Source organism: Rhinichthys klamathensis, unplaced genomic scaffold, assembly GCF_029890125.1.
Source record: "Rhinichthys klamathensis goyatoka isolate OS25496 unplaced genomic scaffold, OSU_Roscu_1.1 h1tg000491l_1, whole genome shotgun sequence".
Classification (NCBI taxonomy): domain Eukaryota; kingdom Metazoa; phylum Chordata; class Actinopteri; order Cypriniformes; family Leuciscidae; genus Rhinichthys; species Rhinichthys klamathensis.
The window spans coordinates 881,030-899,709 of NW_026606977.1; the positions used below are offsets into that span (position 1 = coordinate 881,030).

The 18,680-nt window shown below is 37.5% G+C and overlaps 1 protein-coding gene across 2 annotated transcripts in view; it reads left to right on the forward strand.

Moving 5' to 3' along the window:
* Positions 1–1,464: 1,464 nt before the first annotated feature.
* Positions 1,465–18,680, forward strand: part of adam19b (ADAM metallopeptidase domain 19b) — a 29,594-nt gene continuing 12,378 nt past the window's right edge. Inside the window, exons 1-6 of one of the 2 annotated variants that reach the window (XM_056237629.1) lie at positions 1,465–1,770; positions 1,939–2,051; positions 2,509–2,579; positions 12,826–12,904; positions 15,915–15,991; positions 17,510–17,714. In XM_056237629.1, coding sequence (XP_056093604.1) covers positions 1,638–1,770; positions 1,939–2,051; positions 2,509–2,579; positions 12,826–12,904; positions 15,915–15,991; positions 17,510–17,714 — 678 coding nt within the window. In that variant the 5' untranslated portion in view covers positions 1,465–1,637. Of the gene's footprint in view, positions 1,771–1,938; positions 2,052–2,508; positions 2,580–12,825; positions 12,905–15,914; positions 15,992–17,152; positions 17,412–17,509; positions 17,715–18,680 lie in introns of those variants that run through there. The other variant, XM_056237630.1, reaches the window with a different exon arrangement.

The following is an 18,680-nucleotide window of genomic DNA, read 5'->3' on the forward strand; positions in this document are numbered from 1 at the left end:
TACATTTAATGAAGTGCGCATGAAATCAGTACTTGAAGGGAAATTTCACCCAAAAACTTCCAAATCTGTATGAATTTCTTTCTTCTGCTGAACACAAAAGAAGATATTTTGAAGAATATGGGTACCCGAACAGCTGCTGGTCCCCATTGACTTCCATAGTATGGAAAAAAATACCATGGAAGTCAATGTGTTTGGTTTGGTTACCTGCATTCTTCAAAATATCTTCTTTTGTGTTCAGCAGAAGAAGGAAATTTAGGTTTGGAACAACTTGAGGATGAGTAAATGATTTTTGAGTGAACTATCAATACAAATTAAGCTCAATCCACAGCACTTGTGGCACATGCCTCATGCCTCATTCATTCATAATGTTGATCACAAAGAGCAAAAAATGTGGTTACTCTTACAATGGAAGTGAGTGGGCCCAGTTTTTGGAGAATTTAAAAGCAGAAATGTGAAGCTTTATAAAAAAAAAAGTACTTGTATTAAATTTTCTGTTAAAACTTGTGCATTCGAATTCTAAAAATGTAAAAGTCTGAATCTAAAAATCATAGCTTTTACAGTCTTTTCAGGGTTATGGTGTTATGATGTTACATTGTCATGCTGACAAAATTTGTAAAATTGAATATAAATTGACACGGAAAAGGTTAACATGTAATTTTTATTCACAGTTAACACGTTTATGTCCTGGTATACTTTTGAAACAGTATTTTAATGTTTTCAAACTGGCCCCATTAACATCCATTGTAAGTGCCTTACTGTAACCCAGATTGAAAAAATATATAAAATAACGAGGAACAAGTGGAAATTATGTTTTATTATAATCAATATTATGCCACAAATGCTGGCGAATAAGCTGTACTGAGATCAAGATATTCCAACTATGAATATAAAAGTTTCAACACATCTGAACATCCCAGAGGATGGTGTGTGTGCTGGTCTTTCCTGTACTTTGATGTTGGAAGCAATTATGTGAAGTACAGAATTATTGTAGCTGATCGTGAAACCACATCTTCCCTCTGCACTACTCTCTGTGCTACTTGTTTTAGAGCCAAGGTGTATATTATTACACACAATGTTGTGTGCAGTGTGTAATATGGTATCCCTGACCTCGTTTCCGTGCTTAAATTATAACAGTGAATGTACTCCATCACTGTAACAACTGTAAATGCCTTCGAAGAATGAACATGATATTTTTTCTACTACTAGTATTTTAGCAAAGCTCAGTATTATTGCTCATTAAGCATGCAAGATTTTGTGCTTGAATTATGTATGCTGAATTTCTGTGTAACATGACTTCTACTAGTTCTGGTAATTTATTTTATTTTTATTTTTAGACAAATTTCGAATGAATTAATCTTCATAATAGGCTATTTATAGACGGATGGATGGATGGATAGATAGATAGATAGATAGATGTTTTTATGAATGATGGAGGCAGACTGAAGGGGAGGTGCTTGTATCAGGGTGAGAGGGCTGTAAAGATGCGCTCCTCTCACTGCCTCTGTCGGACTCTACAGTCACACATACCGGTGCTGTTCATCATGAATGCTATTCATAATCGATAATAATTCCTTCTGCACGGCTCGTTTATTTCGTGCATATTTACATTTGAATATTTACATTTAATTTAATTTATTATGCTTCAGGGCGTGTATTTAAATCGCTGCACGGTCGCGGGTGCAGTGCAGTTCCGTTTGTTTTTATTGTTATGTTTTTTTTGTTTACATCTCTCTTTAAGATGCACTGCACATGGCGACGACATACAGACGGGTGAGTCTTATTGTATTATAGTCACACTCACAATAAAATAATACCGGTATTGTGTTGCTTTGAGTCTAAGCAGTGGAATTGAAGATGCTGCGCGCTTGAACTCTTTCTCTGGTAATTGTGTCAGATTGATTGTTTATTGATCACGCGATTGATTTAATGTACTATTAGATGAACGTTGGCATGGAGACTCATATCGCATCCATGACAACCCGCAGCACTTTATCACTTATCCAGAGTGGATCAGCCCAGCCAGACACAAAAGATCTCATGTGGCCAATAAGGTAATGTCGATTGCAAATGTAGTTTTGATAATAGTAAAGGCTATTACACCAATGTAGGTTACTTGTGCTTATATTTTCAAACCACATTTGCAAACTTAATTTGTCATCAAATGGCTTGTTCATATTGGATTCTAATCCAATACAGCAATAAAGTGAAAAGTTGAACTGTTTTTTAAAAGGCTTTGCTATATTGCCCAGCACTAGAGCTGCATGAACTCAATAGCTTTTTGTAAAATCTGGTGATCATGTAACATGTTATCAAGAATGATTTGAGACCGATTGAAAGAGATTCTTGTTTTTATATGGAAGCCAGATTTTTGGACCCCACTCTATGTATAATACTTATTATAAACCACTTGCCTCATTCATAATCTTTTTAACTAAGTATCTATCACCAATTTTGCATAATGTAAATTATTGGGTAATTCTAGATAACCTGATTGATTTCCCTTCCCAGCATCCGTCTGAGGCAGAGGTCAAGATAACTGCGGGAGGAGAAGATCTGATTCTACAACTCCAGAGAAATGAGTGAGTTTGTGCGTGTAGTCTTATAAATAACCATCTCCATTCAGTTTCATCCCCTGCTGTCCAGCTTTACTCCACTGTAGCCATATCTCACTTACCAACTGGAGGTGTCGTGATATATGAAATGCGGTTTATAGCGCTGCACCAAAAATACACATCTATGTGGTTTCCCTTTTCATTTTGGCACAAGCATATGTACATCTGTTGATGGAGAGCGTTTGCACCGTACGAGCATTAAACCATATGGGAATGACATTTGATACTCCTGCTCCAGGACACAGGAAGCTGAGTGTGTCACATGGTTTAGTTTCTGCCCCTGGAGTGCTTTGCCATTAGGGGATAAGTGCACATGATAACAGGTTGACAACCGAATAAACCAGATTGATTATTTCTGAGCTGTATCATTGGCATTAAGTGGCTAGTGACAGGACTTTTAAAGACATCCTGCTTTGTTGTTCTGTGGCAAGGATTGTGTTCGATGTCCCAGGAAAAGCCAGGGTGCAACCAGCACAATCCTCTCCTGGAGCCGGTTACACCAGCTGTGTGCTCTTAAAAATAAATGGGTTTTCGCAGTCATGCCACAGAAGAACCTTTTGGTGAACTGGTCTTAAAAGAAGACCATTGCTTTCCTAGAGTGAAGAGCATTTTAATAATCTAAAAAGCCACCAATGCCAATAAAGAACCGTTATTTTTAAGAGTGTTAACGGAAATTCCCGGCATTTCAACACAACTTCCACTCACATATTTAAAGGCTGCTATTGGATCATTGAGTGCTAACATCGTATGAACAAAGAGAACAAATGGTGCAACTGAATAAAGTACAGAGTTACAAACTAGCTAGTAGTTACTAAGCCTCTAGTGTGGACTTTACAATCCAATTTAAAGGATTAGTTCAACCAAATATTAAAATTATCCCAAAATTTACTCACCCTGAAGCCATCCTATGTGTATATGACTTTCTTCTTTCAGCCAAACACAATCTGAGTTATATTAAGAAATATCCTGGCTCTTCCAAGCTTTATAATGGGAGTGAATAAGAACTGAGATTTAAATATGGATATTTTAATTACAAAAACCCATCGCTTTGCTTCAGAAGGCCTTTGTTAACTTATTGAGCCATATGGATTACTTTTATGATGGATGGATGTGCTTTTTTGGGCTTCAGAGCCAGGATATTTTTTAATATAACTTCGATTGTGTTTGGATGAAAGATGAAATTCATATACACCTAGGATGGCTTGAGGTTGAGTAAATTATGGGATAATTGACATTTTTGGGTGAACTTACCCTTTAAGAACTTACGAATGGCTGGTGCAACCCTACCCTGGTCTAAGTGGTGTCACATTAGTGAAGGTCCTATCTGGAAATCAGAGCAGATGGAATAGCCATAGGCTACCAACTGAAGATCCATCCAGAGCACTACTCCATGGTGTCTGAGGGAACGGCACCCTGCTGGTCATTTGTCACAGATGCAACCACAGATCTAGGCTTTGGTGTGATGAAAACATCAGCACCGTTTCTCAAGCATTGTGTCAGTTTGTTTTGGGGAAGTGTGCGGTTTATAATTCACAATCATTTTGTCTTTTACACAAAGTAATATTGAGCAACTTCCTAATTCAGAGAGACACTTTGTTACTGGATTTCAATCTGACGTAATGTCAAATTTCCAGAAGTCATGGTGAGTGACCAATAGCATGCAGTGTTTTGAAGAGTAGCATAACAGAGAGTTAATGGCCATACATAGTAATATTTGATCAGTTCTGTTGTGTGGGTGGGAGGTACTTCGGAAATAGAATTAACTGGAAATTTAGAATTTGCAATGCAAGCATATGTCAAGAAAAAGTTAGCAGCCACCACTCTTAAAAATAAAGGTCCTAATTGGCATTGATGGTTCCCATGAAGAACCTTTACATCCATGGAAACTTTACACTGCACAAAAGGTTCTCTATAGTGGAGAAATATTTTTTCAATTTTAGAAAATGTCCTTCACACTGTAAGAAAAAGTGCTTCTTTGGGAACCAAAAATGGTTATTTTATAGCATCACTGCAAGAACCCCCTTTTAACCTTTATTTTTAAGAGTATGTTCAGTATTCGAGCAGCACTGAAATGAGATTTCTCTTTTTGTGGTCCCAGTGTCTCGGCAGCACTATTTTTGTATATCTGGGGTTTGAGCATGATTCTCTTTCATGTGGACTGTTTATCGATTAAGGCTGTTGTAAAAATGAATGCAGGGTCAGCTATACCTCCCTCATCCCTGCATTCATGTCTGAGCAATGCATATTAATACAAGCTGGGTTTAATTGTCTCCTGATGTGGATAATTCCAATATTTGTGGGACAAGATAAAAGCGAGGAAAATGGTTTCAAAGATATCCATCTCAGTTCAAAGGCTCGGGTTAATACTAATTGAGGTCAAGTGTAGTCATTCATTATTTTTCTGTCTTTCTCGTGTTATTTCTCCCTCACTTTACACTTTTAACCTCCGTCTACACCCCATGGGTCATCCAGTGGGAAAAACGGTCCATGCTAATTAGGTTTCTTGACAGATGATTTTTGACTACAGGAAAATTTTGCCAGAAATTTCCGCTTGTCTCACATCAAACTGCCACTGCGCAGTCATTTATAATCTTTTACATGTTGAAGTGATAAATCTTAACAGTTAAAGCCAGTTTTTGACTTTTTTATGTTTATGTGCATATTATATTACTCATCATCATATCTGTATCAAAGACAGCATTTTTTTTTAACCTGCATAAAGACCAGAATGGCATAGAAAGACCAATAACACCCTAGAAACCCTAAACAACCAGTGTTTTAATATTATTTACTATTATAGTATTTATTCACATTTTGAATTTGCTTTTGTTTTTATATTTTTAGTTTTCATTTTAGTTTAAGATAGCCAGAAGTTGGACACCCTAGAAATCACACAGAATTCAATTTTCACTTGTTTGTAAAGCACGTTTAGCCACAATCTTGAAACATGCTCCATAATGTAGGTTATAACTTATTATAATTATTATTATTAAATTACTACTGCTGTCACACTGTCAGAAAAAAGGTACAAAAGCTGTCACTAGAGCGATACATTTTCAAGAGGTACATATTAGTACCTAAAGTGTACATATTGGTATACCTAAAAGGAACAAAAGTGTACCTTTTGAAAAGGTACCTCCCCAGTGACAGCTTCTTTTATCTGAGAGTGTATATAATGGTCTCTTAACAAGTTTCTTGGCTTATTAAAGATTTTGTAGCTGTAGTGTGTTTGATTTCAGGGGAATAGCTGGCTGTCAGTGATGTAAATGATAAAGATTTTCTGCTTTTCTCGTTCTTGTTTAGTTGTACTTCTCCTTCACCCTGTTTAAAACTGAGCGCTCATGCAAAGAATTTCAAAAAGCAGCTGTGAGTCTCTTGGCATCTGTAGTCAGTGGCCGTCTTCCAGGATAGATCCATCACAGTCAGAAGGAGAAAGCTTGTGTGTGTGTGTTGCCGTAGACTCCTGGCTTTTATCCTAATGAATGTTTGCCCTCATGGACCCAGAGGAGGGGAATGGGATTAAGATCCAGGCAGGACACTGCTGATTCAGGTCTTCTGAGGGTTTTGAGAGTGTCATAGGACTGTTTGGGGAGATATCATTTAGGGTTTTTTGAAGTAGCAGAGAACAACCCAACTGATTCTCTTGAGAACTGATCATTAGCATGATTCTTGACAAACTCAAGACTATGTCTGCTGACCTGTCGGTGAAGCTTCTTTTACTCCATCCCTCCTGTATTTCTGTCCGTTTCCTCTCTCCGGAGGGCTAACAGATCTCAGAGGAAACATTAGTCTATGGTCTGAGTCTGACGCCATGTCCTCCCTAATATTTTCAGTCATAATGTTGGTTTGTGTCATCAGAATGATGCATAACCAGGGGGTATAGGTCACTATTGGTGATTAATTTGAAGTCAACATGAAATTTCATTCACTACCATTTTACTTCTGTAATGTGACATATTTTTAAATGAAATGGAAATAATTAAGAACAGGACTTGATTTTATCCATCTGGAGTTGACTGGCAGTTCGAGTTATTTAAATGAAATATTAGGAAGACAAACAATTGTGCACCGGTGAATGTGCATCAACCCTGTAAAGCCTGACATATGAAATAATAGTCAGAAAAACAGTATTGATTGAACCTTTAGACAAATTTGTTGTTGTTGTTGAGGATTATATTTGATACATCAGGCTTTTATTGCTCATAGTATAACATAGGAGAATATGGAGCACATACTCGAGAAGGGAAAGAACATATCAGTTTTAATCAGAGGCCAAAACTGAGCAAAAATATGCAATTTGGTGAAGATGTTATTTATATGGTCGAAAAGTAAGAAGAAATGTTTATAGATCAATGGCCTATCCTCAATCTAAAAGGCATTTTAATTGCTAAAAAAGTATAAACAGACAACAGAAGGCATGTGTTAGATTGTGTGCAAAAAACATTTCAGCTAAATTTATGATACAGAAGTAAATAGGGTCAATATTGATTTTATGTGGACTTTAATGTGTGCCTACTGCATTCTGTTGCTTTTGTTTATTTTCTTATACATGCATTGGCTTGTTTGACTTTCATATGACCCCTCTGGGAGGCTGACGGGCTGTCAGTTAGAGGGCAGACCGTTCAGACAGGCTTTTAGGCTCTGATACGCTCTGAAACAGAGCAATAAAAGCCCCTCCATTACGGCAATGGCCGAGGCAATGCCCCCAATTACATCATCCTCCCCTCCAGCCTGTCTCCTCTTCTCTTTTTGCCCTTTCCAATCATTCTCTGTGTTCGTGATGTCCTTATTTCATCTTTCTCTCTCCCTCCTCCATCTAGTGATGTCATTTGATATGAGGAGAAAATGCGGCCCGCTGACCCTTGAGACGCAGCTCGTCTGTACTGAAATGAGCTCTTTGTTTCTGCTGCTGCCAGGCGGCCGTGTCTCACACACACAGCTCTTCATCACTGCATCTGTCGGGCCTCGCGCCAAAGCTTTTAGTGCTCTGTGTGGGTATTTTGCATCTTTGTGGGGTAATTTATAAAATTATTTTCCCTTATTATACAGAGGGAAGGAGAAAGAAAGATTATTTATTAACATTATAAATGTGAAGTTAGGGAACAAAATGCTAAATTGCATACAATCTTGTTTCAATCAATTTTCACCAAAAGTTTGCCACGTTGGTTTTCCAGAACACTATTTTTTTCTAAGGGCTTTTATTGTTCTGAGCCTAGGATTTAACCCTGTAAAGCCTGACATATGAAATAATAGCCCAAAAACTTTTGTTGAGTATCATATTTGACATACATCAGGCTTTTATGACTCGTAGGATATAGGAGAATATGTCGGTCATAGTTGAGAACGAAAAAAGAAATTCACTTTTATTCAGAGTCTCAAACTTGTCAAAAATACACACAATTTGATGCAGTTGCTTAGATGGCGAAAAAGTCATTCTTAATTTCGATGAGATTCTTATAAAAGTATAGCAGACTATTTTTAAAAAATGCACATAAATATAAGTTTATGTTGCTCTATATCTTCCAAAATAAGTCTGAGTAAGATGAAATTTCAATGCTTAGTTTTATAATCAAAGCTATGTTATGGAAGCTTGTTTCCGCCACAAGGGTAATTGCGACTTTTTATCTCACAATTCTGACTTTTTTTCTCACACTTGCAAGTTTACATCTCGCAATTCTGCCTTTATTTCTCAGAATTGCGAGATATAAAGTCAGAATTGTGTGATATAAAATCGCAATTGCGTGTTATAAATTCAGAATTGCCAGATATAAAGTCAGAATTTATTGATATAAAGTCGCAATTGCGTGTTGTAAAGTCAGAATTGCGTGAAATAAAGTCGCAATTGCGTGTTATAAAGTCAGAATTGCGAGATATAAAGTCAGAATTGATTGATATAAAGTCGCAATTGCGTGTTATAAAGTTAGAATTGCGTGATATAAAGTTGAAATTGCGAGATATAAAGTTGAAATTGCGTGTTGTACAGTCAGAATTGCGAGATATAAACTATTCTGAGGGGAAAAAAGTTAGTCTTTTTTTCCCCCTTAGAATTGGCCTGATAACTCGCAATTGCGAGTTTATATCTCAATATTCTGAGAAAAGATGTCAGAATTTCGAGATATAAACTCGCAATTGTATGTTATAAAGTCAGAATTGTGAGATAAAAAGTCGCAATTCTGTCTTTTTTTCTCGCAATTGCGACTTTATTTCTCATAATTGCGACTTTATATCTCAGAATTGCGACTTTATTTCTCAGAATTGCGACTTTATTTCTCAGAATTGCGACTTTATTTCTCAGAATTGCGACTTTATTTCTCAGAATTGCGACTTTATTTCTCAGAATTGCGACTTTATATCTCGCAATTGCGACTTTATTTCTCACAATTCTGACTTCATATCGCAATTGTGAGATAAAAAGTCGCAACTATTATTATTTTTTTTATTATTCAGTGGCGGAAACAACTTCCATACTATGTAGTTTTTTTTTTTGTGGGGGACAAAACTTATTATCCAATGCATTTCAATGATTGAGAGATAATCAAGCAAGCCGAAGTTGCTTTAGTCCAGGAAGTGTTCATCTTGAAATATTACTGACATTATAAACGTTATTATTATGGTTACTTTATAAAAATCAGTAAATATTTCATAGCATAAAAACAATATGTTAAATAATCCCATTTTCATACGGACAAAGAATATATTTTTGTTAAAGATGAAGTGAAATGCAATATAATTTTGGGTAAAAAATATTAATGAGCGTTCACGACCATTGGCAAGTTAGGAGAAACAATTATTCACTGAGTCCTTGTATAGTTAGTTAGCTAGTTTGGACCATAATCAAAATCTCTGCATGGTCTATTTTTGCCAGCTTTTGTTTTATAGGTGTCTTTCCGTAAGTGTTTGTAATTGTGTAGCTAAAACAACTGCCAAGACGCCACTTAAAATGTATGTTAATCGCCCACCTAGTATGTGCAACATCCTTCTTTCTGTCAGTAAAATAATACCTATTCCTGTCTCACTCACTCAATTTTTCCAGAGCCTAAGGGACTATAGCGTCATGCACAGCCAGAGTCAGTTTATTGTTAATTTATGAGTCTTCTGGTTGGCCCAGTGGCTGCTTGTGGCTGGGTTTAATATAGCAACACATTTTGGGTCATTGGGCGGCAGTGTGGCAGATTAAGTGCGGGCCTTGTTTTAGTTCCCTCTGTGACTGCTCGGCAGATAGGATCAACAGGCATGAATTGTTTGAGAGGGTGTCCGTTAGACTCAAGAACCCCCTGGCCTACTGCCCCCAATTCTGTCCTGAGTGCTTTTCCACCCTCTTGGACTGTATCTGGAATGGCCTTGCTGGTGTTCGCTGTGACATGAAAAGTTCTGACATGGCATATTGTGCACCTTCATCTGTCAAAATCTGAGTGTGCCTCCAGTAAAATAGTCCAAGTGACTACTGGCTCAACCTTAAACACAAAAAGTTTTCTCGTCGCTTGATAAACTTATGGTTGAGCCACTGTAGTCACTTGGACTATTTTAAACATTGTCTTTACTAACTTTCTCATATGCTCATATGACCTTAAAGGACCCTGTGTGCTAGTATTTATACTTGTAGCATGTATTTATTTAAAAGGCCCTACATATATCAGAATGCCCGTATGACCGGTATGTCTCTGAGGGGCTCTTTGGACTCGAGTCCATGACACTTTTTCTCCCTGGCAGAGATCCAGGGTCCTGCAGGGCCAGTGCAGACTTGTGCAGTCGGGTGGGTGTTCCTGCGTGGGGGTGATGGAGGTCGCAGCCCAGGAGGTCTGGACTGTGTCCAGAGCAAGTGTTGTTGGGCCCACTAATTTAAACAAAGAGAGACAGACACTTTAGATTTATAGTTGTGTGTGTGGGTGTGGGTGTGTATGTGTAAAAGAGAAGAAGAGGCAGAATGAGACCACAATGTGTGGTTAGATATAGATAGAGCAAGTCAAATTGTCACATCAAAAATATTTTTAGTGGTAGCAGACTGTTTCAGTTCCCATTTTGAACTGAATGGTAAATGATTTTACAGGTGTTCACAATACATCACTTTATTTTTTAATATAAAGGATAAAAAAGGTGTTGCAAACACACTAATGAAACATAAAATAATGACTCGAATTGCTTTGTGTGTGCCATGGTTGCAGGTAAGGAGAGTTGAAGCGTGGATCTATTTGCAAAGAAGTATAGTTATTAAATGAAAACATAAAACTCTAAATCTGCAGGAGTAGAGCAAACAAAAATGAGAAAAGACAAAGAATTGAACCAGCATAATTGCTGCTCACTCACATCCAATTATCCATTTCTATGGCAAGACTATCAACGGCAATAATGAATCTGCGGTGGTCATGTTGTACAGCGGTAACGTGGTACAAGTCGGAGCTCTCCGAAAATTACAAGTTATGAGTTCTACGAGGACGTGAACGCTCTTTACAAGTTTGAATCTCATAATTACGACATTTACATTTAATCATTTAGCAGACACTTTTATCCAAAGTGACATGACGTGAATGCAGCTAAAATGAGCATTAAAAACGAGGAACAGGTGAGAATTATCATTAACAAATGAGTAACTATGACAACTAAACACAGGTAATAAAATTAAACTGAAAGAACCAAAACAACACAGACGATACATGACAGTGCACTTGTCAGTGTGATACAAAATATAATTTAAAATATAGCTGCAAGCAGCCATTATTGGGGACAAGTGCAAAGAAGACAACAAACCATGCCAACATGTCTGGGAGTGTCAGACCAACTGCAACAATGAGCAATTAGAGACATTTGCAGATGATTTTAGGCAAAATTGGTGAAAGAAATGGTAAAATACAGTCACAATATGATTGAATGGTTTTTCACTTTTGACCTACAGGTGGCGCAGTTACGAAATTGATGTGGTGTGGTCAGAGTGAGACCTTCAGACCTGTGGTGCTTGGCCCCTAATAATTTGATTGACAGAAAATTTTCTTATTTGTCTTATTTTCTTATGTTTTAAAAAAAAATTCTTGAAAATGTGTCTTGGTTGTTACATATTTACTGTTTACCATTTTTACTCTCCTGAGAAGGAAAGTATTATATTTTTTCTTTGTTAAACCCATAAATTAGGATATAAATATGTATGGGTTGTAGACAGTATTAATCATTTTTAAGTGGCTTTAATGATATTTATGATACAGTAATACTTCATAATGAGGTTTCATTTGTTAACATTAGTTAACTACAATAGTTAACATGAACTAACAATTAGAATACTTTTAAAGCATTTACTAATTTTAGTTAATGTTAATTTTAACATTATCTAATACATTATTAAAAAGTATTAAAAGTAGGATCTGTTAACACCATTTAATGGACCTGAGCTAACATGAACTAACAATAAACAGCTGTATTTTAAATAATTAACGTTTACAAAAAAGAATAAATATTGTAACAAATGAATTGCTCATTATTAGTTAAGTTTTGGTTGATGATTTAACTAACGATGATTAATGGGACAATAGTAATTGTATCCACTTCATGTTATCCAATATCCATTATCATGTTAATAGAAACACATGTATTGTTGGTGTCTGTGAAGTTGTGACTTTTTAGTTAGGATGTGGGGGAAACATAGAAGAAAAGCATCATAATCTCTTCTTTTTGTATGACACAGTACTATGTCTTTATAGTATATAGCTAAGCTTTAGCTAAGAAAAGATTTGAGTGTGATGCAGTCTTTGTGAAAATCGTTTGTTAGACTTGTTGGGAGAAATTAAATATTTAGGACCAGTTTAGCACTTAGTGGTCTTGTTTCAACCTTTAAGGAGAAAGAGTATATGCACAATAAACAGACTGTTCTCAGACTGTAAGCACATTTACTGTCGATCTCAAAGCATTCAGTCACTTTAGATAAATCTTTAATGAGCTCAAGGTCATTAAGGGAAAGAGACCTAAAACCGTCTGCCATTTTCTGTGCAGAAATCCTTTGAAATACTCAATATAACCAGTAAGGCCTCGTGGTTTCTTCACTCCAAATAATCTGCATCTGATAAGTACCAAATCCTGATTCATGTTTGACCCCAGAGAAGGAATGGAAACAAGTTTGAAGTGTTTATGTTATTCCTTTTTGGAAGTGATAGAAGCTGTCTGGTTACCAGCTGTGCATATTAAATGTATAGCTGAATTATTTTGTCTTTTGTGTGTGTTCTTCTCTAAGGGAGTTGTTCTCCTCTGAATATCAGGAGATATGGTATGATCCAAATGGAAACCGTCAGTTTTCCAGGCCTTCCAACAGGGTGAGTGTAAGAGCCATTCCAGAATCATTCACTTCTAAATAGCATGTGAATAGTTCATATTGTCATAGTAATCGTATGATAAACTATGTTGTCATATATACATACAGGGGTTGGACAATGAAACTGAAACACCTGGTTTTAGATCACAATAATTTATTAGCATAGTATAGGGCCACCTTTTTGCAGCCAATACAGCATTCATCTTGGGAATGACAGAAACAATTCCTTCACGGTGGCCAGAGGGATTTTGAGCCATTCCTCTTTCCTCACAGTGGCTAGATCACTAGTGGAGGAAAACATTTTCTGACTCGCTCCTCCAAAACACCCCAAAGTGGCTCAAAAATATATACATCTGGTGACTGTGCAGACCATTGAAGATGTTCAACTTCATTTTCATGTTCATCAAATTACTTAAACACAGCCCCACCTTCAAGGTACAATATTTGAACCATTGTGTGCACATGGTCCTCCACTGATGGTTCGGTAGTCCTTGGTCCATCAAGCACAAGTAGTGGGCCTAGGGAATGCCATGATATTGAAGCCCAAACAATCAGTGATCCACTGCCGTGCTTCACTCTGGGCAGCAACAGTCCGGGTGTTGAGCTTCTTTGGGGCTTCTCCACACCGTAACTCTCTCAGATGTGGGAAAGACAGTGAAGGTGGACTCATTAGAGAACAATACATGTTTCACATTGTCCACAGCCCAAGATTTCCTCTGCTGGCACCATTGGAATTGACGCTTGGCCTTTGCATGAGTGACCAAAGGTTTGGCTATAGCAGCCCGACCATGAATATTGACCCCGTGGAGCTCCTGACAAACAGTTTTGGTGGGAACAGGAAAGTCGAGGTGCACATTTATTTCTGCAGTGATTTGGGCAACTGTGGTTTTTATGTTTTTTGGACACAATTCGGGTTAGTATCTGGACATCCCTTTCAGATGGCTTCCTCTTGCGTCAACAGTCCCTCCTGTTGGATGTGGTTCATCCTTCTTGGTGCCGGTGATATGCCGACATTACCCTGGATAACATAGCCCTCGATACACCACAGGGATTTTCCGTCCTGGTCACAGATGAGCCAGCGAGACGTGCTCCAACAATTTGTCCTCTTTGTACTCATATGTCTCCTATTATGTTGTGTGAATTGCAATATTTTATGTACAGCTGTGCTATTGCTCTGGTAATTCAACCTTCACTGTCTGCTCTTACTGATGGAGTGTAAAATTAGTGAAGATTAGCCACCAGGCCAGCGATGCCACGCATATATAGGCGTGAAACCTCCAATGCTATATTGGCCAGTGTTTTAGTGTCCAAACCCAGTATATATATATTTATAGTATTATTACTTATGTAGTATATACAGGTCCTTCTCAAAAAATGAGCATATTGTGATAAAGTTCATTATTTTCCATAATGTAATGATAAAAATGAAACTTTCATATATTTTAGATTCATTGCACACCAACTGAAATATTTCAGGTCTTTTATTGTTTTAATACTGATGATTTTGGCATACAGCTCATGAAAACCCAAAATTCCTGTCTCAAAAAATTAGCATATTTCATCCGACCAATAAAAGAAGTGTTTTTAATGCAAAAAAAAAAAAGAGTCAACCTTCAAATAATTATGTTCAGTTATGCACTCAATAGTCAATACTTGGTCGGGAATCCTTTTGCAGAAATGACTGCTTCAATGCGGCGTGGCATGGAGGCAATCAGCCTGTGGCACTGCTGAGGTGTTATGGAGGCCCAGGATGCTTCGATAGCGGCCTTAAGCTCATCCAGAGTGTTGGGTCTTGCGTCTCTCAACTTTCTCTTCACAATATCCCACAGATTCTCTATGGGATTCAGGTCAGGAGAGTTGGCAGGCCAATTGAGCACAGTAATACCATGGTCAGTAAACCATTTACCAGTGGTTTTGGCACTGTGAGCAGGTGCCAGGTCGTGCTGAAAAATGAAATCTTCATCTCCATAAAGCTTTTCAGCAGATGGAAGCATGAAGTGCTCCAAAATCTCCTGATAGCTAGCTGCATTGACCCTGCCCTTGATAAAACACAGTGCACCAACACCAGCAGCTGACATGGCACCCCAGACCATCACTGACTGTGGGTACTTGACACTGGACTTCAGGCATTTTGGCATTTCCTTCTCCCCAGTCTTCCTCCAGACTCTGGCACCTTGATTTCCGAATGACATGCAAAACTGAGCAACAGTCCAGTGCTGCTCCTCTGTAGCCCAGGTCAGGCGCTTCTGCCGCTGTTTCTGGTTCAAAAGTGGCTTGACCTGGGGAATGCGGCACCTGTAGCCCATTTCCTGCACACGCCTGTGCACGGTGGCTCTGGATGTTTCTACTCCAGACTCAGTCCACTGCTTCCGCAGGTCCCCCAAGGTCTGGAATCGGTCCTTCTCCACAATCTTCCTCAGGGTCCGGTCACCTCTTCTCGTTGTGGAGCGTTTTTTGCCACACTTTTTTCTTCCCACAGACTTCCCACTGAGGTGCCCTGATACAGCACTCTGGGAACAGCCTATTTGTTCAGAAATTTCTTTCTGTCTTACCCTCTTGCTTGAGGGTGTCAATGATGGCCTTCTGGACAGCAGTCAGGTCGGCAGTCTTACCCATGATTGCGGTTTTGAGTAATGAAACAGGCTGGGAGTTTTTAAAAGCCTCAGGAATCTTTTGCAGGTGTTTAGAGTTAATTAGTTGATTCAGATGATTAGGTTAATAGCTTGTTTAGAGACCCTTTTCATGATATGCTAATTTTTTGAGACAGGAATTTGGGGTTTTCATGAGTTGTATGCCAAAATCATCAGTATTAAAACAATAAAAGACCTGAAATATTTCAGTTGGTGTGCAATAAATCTAAAATATATGAAAGTTTAATTTTTAGCATTACATTATGGAAAATAATGAACTTTATCACAATATGCTAATTTTTTGAGAAGGACCTGTAGTACTTCAAAACCGCTTTTCCTCTAATGGTATACTTACAGTTTATTATGTTATCTTGGTTTCAGGATCACTGTTATTATCATGGGTCAGTCAAGGGGATCCAGGGGTCTAGTCTCGTCATCAGCACCTGTGCTGGATTCAGGTAAGAACCACAGCAGATCTGCATGTGTATTGTGTGAAAAATATATTTATTTAATTATATGTTTTTATTTAGCATGTTCAATGGATCCTTTAGAGGCTTGAAATGTAATGCTTGTACTGTAACTAGACACATTTTTATTGAAAGAGCCACATGTAAATGCACAGTACTTGGCTTATTTTATTATAATTTTATATTGACAACAGGGATGCAATCATTGGAAGATGTGGGGAGTTTGAAATATTTTTTATTTTTTTACATTTTTGCAATTCAGTTTGGTGCCACTAGTGGTTCTGAAATGACACTCTCCATCTTAAACCAAGGTAAAATCATAACCCATGGCCTCTTGTGAGCCATAGCTTAATTTTCTTATTAATTCATGATATTTTTCTGAACGAAAACCGTTTTCTAAAACATTATTTCATTTTATTCTTTAGTTCATCAAATTTACATTTTATAGTGTTATTATTATCATGCAAAACTGTCTTTTATGGTTAGTAATTGTGACTTTCACAAAACCATTTTTAGTTCCATTTTCTGTCAGACTCTTAGAAACTTCAGCTTTAGTGAAATGACTTTGTGTCATGAGAACTTGTCTTTTTTGCACAAAAGTTCCAGTTTATTAGCCCAGGAAGTGAGTTCAGCGAGTTCATTGTAGCAGCGTGGCTGGGTCTCTGGGTTTCTGAGTGGGCCGAGGGTAGATGTATAGTCCTGCTGAGCTCCAGCTCGTTCAGAGACTCCATTTCCTGTCTGAACAGACACACATTGACTGATATCCAAAAAGATCGATGAGCCAGCACAGCTTGAGTGAGTTGGGTTTGATTGGAGATGGGAATTTTATAGAGTATACACACGTCCTTCCAGATAAATTTCACAGCTGCGGTGTACGATTCCACTAAACGAGCACCATGAAAACATTTTGTCTAGAGTTTTGTGTATCATATAACAGATGTCTTTACTTCCCATTCAAGAACTCGTCATTGAGTATTCTATATCTTTGCAGGATGCCTGTTCCTACAGAAAGTAGCAACTCTCAGCATTCATAGACAGTTAACCTATCACATAATATTGCCATGTAACTGTAAGTTTGTTAGTTCGTCGTAATATTTGGTTTGGGTTTTATTTTGTGCCCTGCATATTGTTGTGCATTTCTGCAGTGGAAGCATTTTCATTGATAGTTGGGCGTCCCTGTACATCTGTGAAGTGTTGTGTGTGCAACTAGGTTGGTGTTTGGAGAATACTTGGATATCCAGGAAGCAAGGAAATCTGTTTTTGCTTAAAAAAAAAACCAGTTCAGCATAAACACAAGTTGGCTATCAATTCAGTTTTATTCCCTTTTTTTCTTCCCCCTCCCATCCGGGATAAAGATTTTGTGTGGTGAAGCTGCTTCCCGTGCGAAACCCATCTGAGAGGTTTCCATCCTGTAGGCCTGTTTAATGTCCATGACTCTGATTTTCCACTTGATCATTGAAATTTAAAGTTTAAAGCTTGTGATTGACGTTTTGTCTTCTCAATCCCCAGGGGGATGATAACAGTCAATAACAGCGTGAGCTACATGATCGAACCGCTAGCTAACCAAACACACTCTCAGGGACATGCAGTATACAACGCTCAGAGCCTGAAACTGCCAGCGGGCACCTGCGGACACCACCATGGAGACGGGAATCACACGGAAAGCCTTCAAGAGCTGATTGATGTCATGGGAAAGCCTCAGCAGAGCAATAGGGTGAGATCATGGTATTGTTGTGCAAGAACACTTCACCCAAAGTCAAACTAGAGATCCCCTCGGATCAATGTACATTTCATTTGAAGAAGCTCGTTGTCTAAATCAAAAATCAAAAATGTTCCAACAGCACTTGGTGTGAATATGGTACATTTTGGTGCCTATGGTGTTTTTTTTAAAGCATTGAAGGCACATTTCCTATGTTTTTTGTTGTGCAAAGTATTTCAGAGAAACTAATATGTAACATAAAATGAACCTAGCATGAAAAGTAGCTAGTTTTAGAAACAATAAAAATAGGTGTACCCCTTAAAATGGTGAATTTGGCCTGTACCACCTCAGAGGTCCTGACCTTCTTTAAACCAAAATAACAAAATATTTTGACGTTTATTCAACATTTTTTGAATAGGCCTATATTTCAAAATATACAAAAATGGATTTTAAAATCCAAACTCTACTTAAAACTCTACTTATATTTCCCCCTATATATTATTTGGCCGTTTGTTTACATTTTTAATGTATGTAAATATATTTTCTTTCAAAATTGACATATATTTGGACATTTTGCAATATATTTGACTTTTTAAGGTTTAAATTAAGTATTTTTTCCTAAAAAAATTTTTTTTCTGTATTTGTTTAATGTTTCTAGCTAGAAATTTGCTAAAAAAAAATCACGCTTTTAACTGTGTTTAGAGCCCAATTTGAAGTGTTGCAAAACCTTATTAAAATGAATGTAAAATAAAACAGCCCATATGAAAATATAGTACAACCTCCTAAAGTTGTCAGTGAACATTTCCTGAAGGTTATGCACCTCCTTTCACTGACAATTTGTTGAAAAAGAAAGAAAATAAAATAGCACATTTTTTAAGAGTTCAGGCTCTATTTTGTACCCTATTCATGGAAAGTACCAGATAATAAAACTTGTTATTTAAATAAATGTGAAGAGCTGACTAAAGTGGTACTAAACTAAGG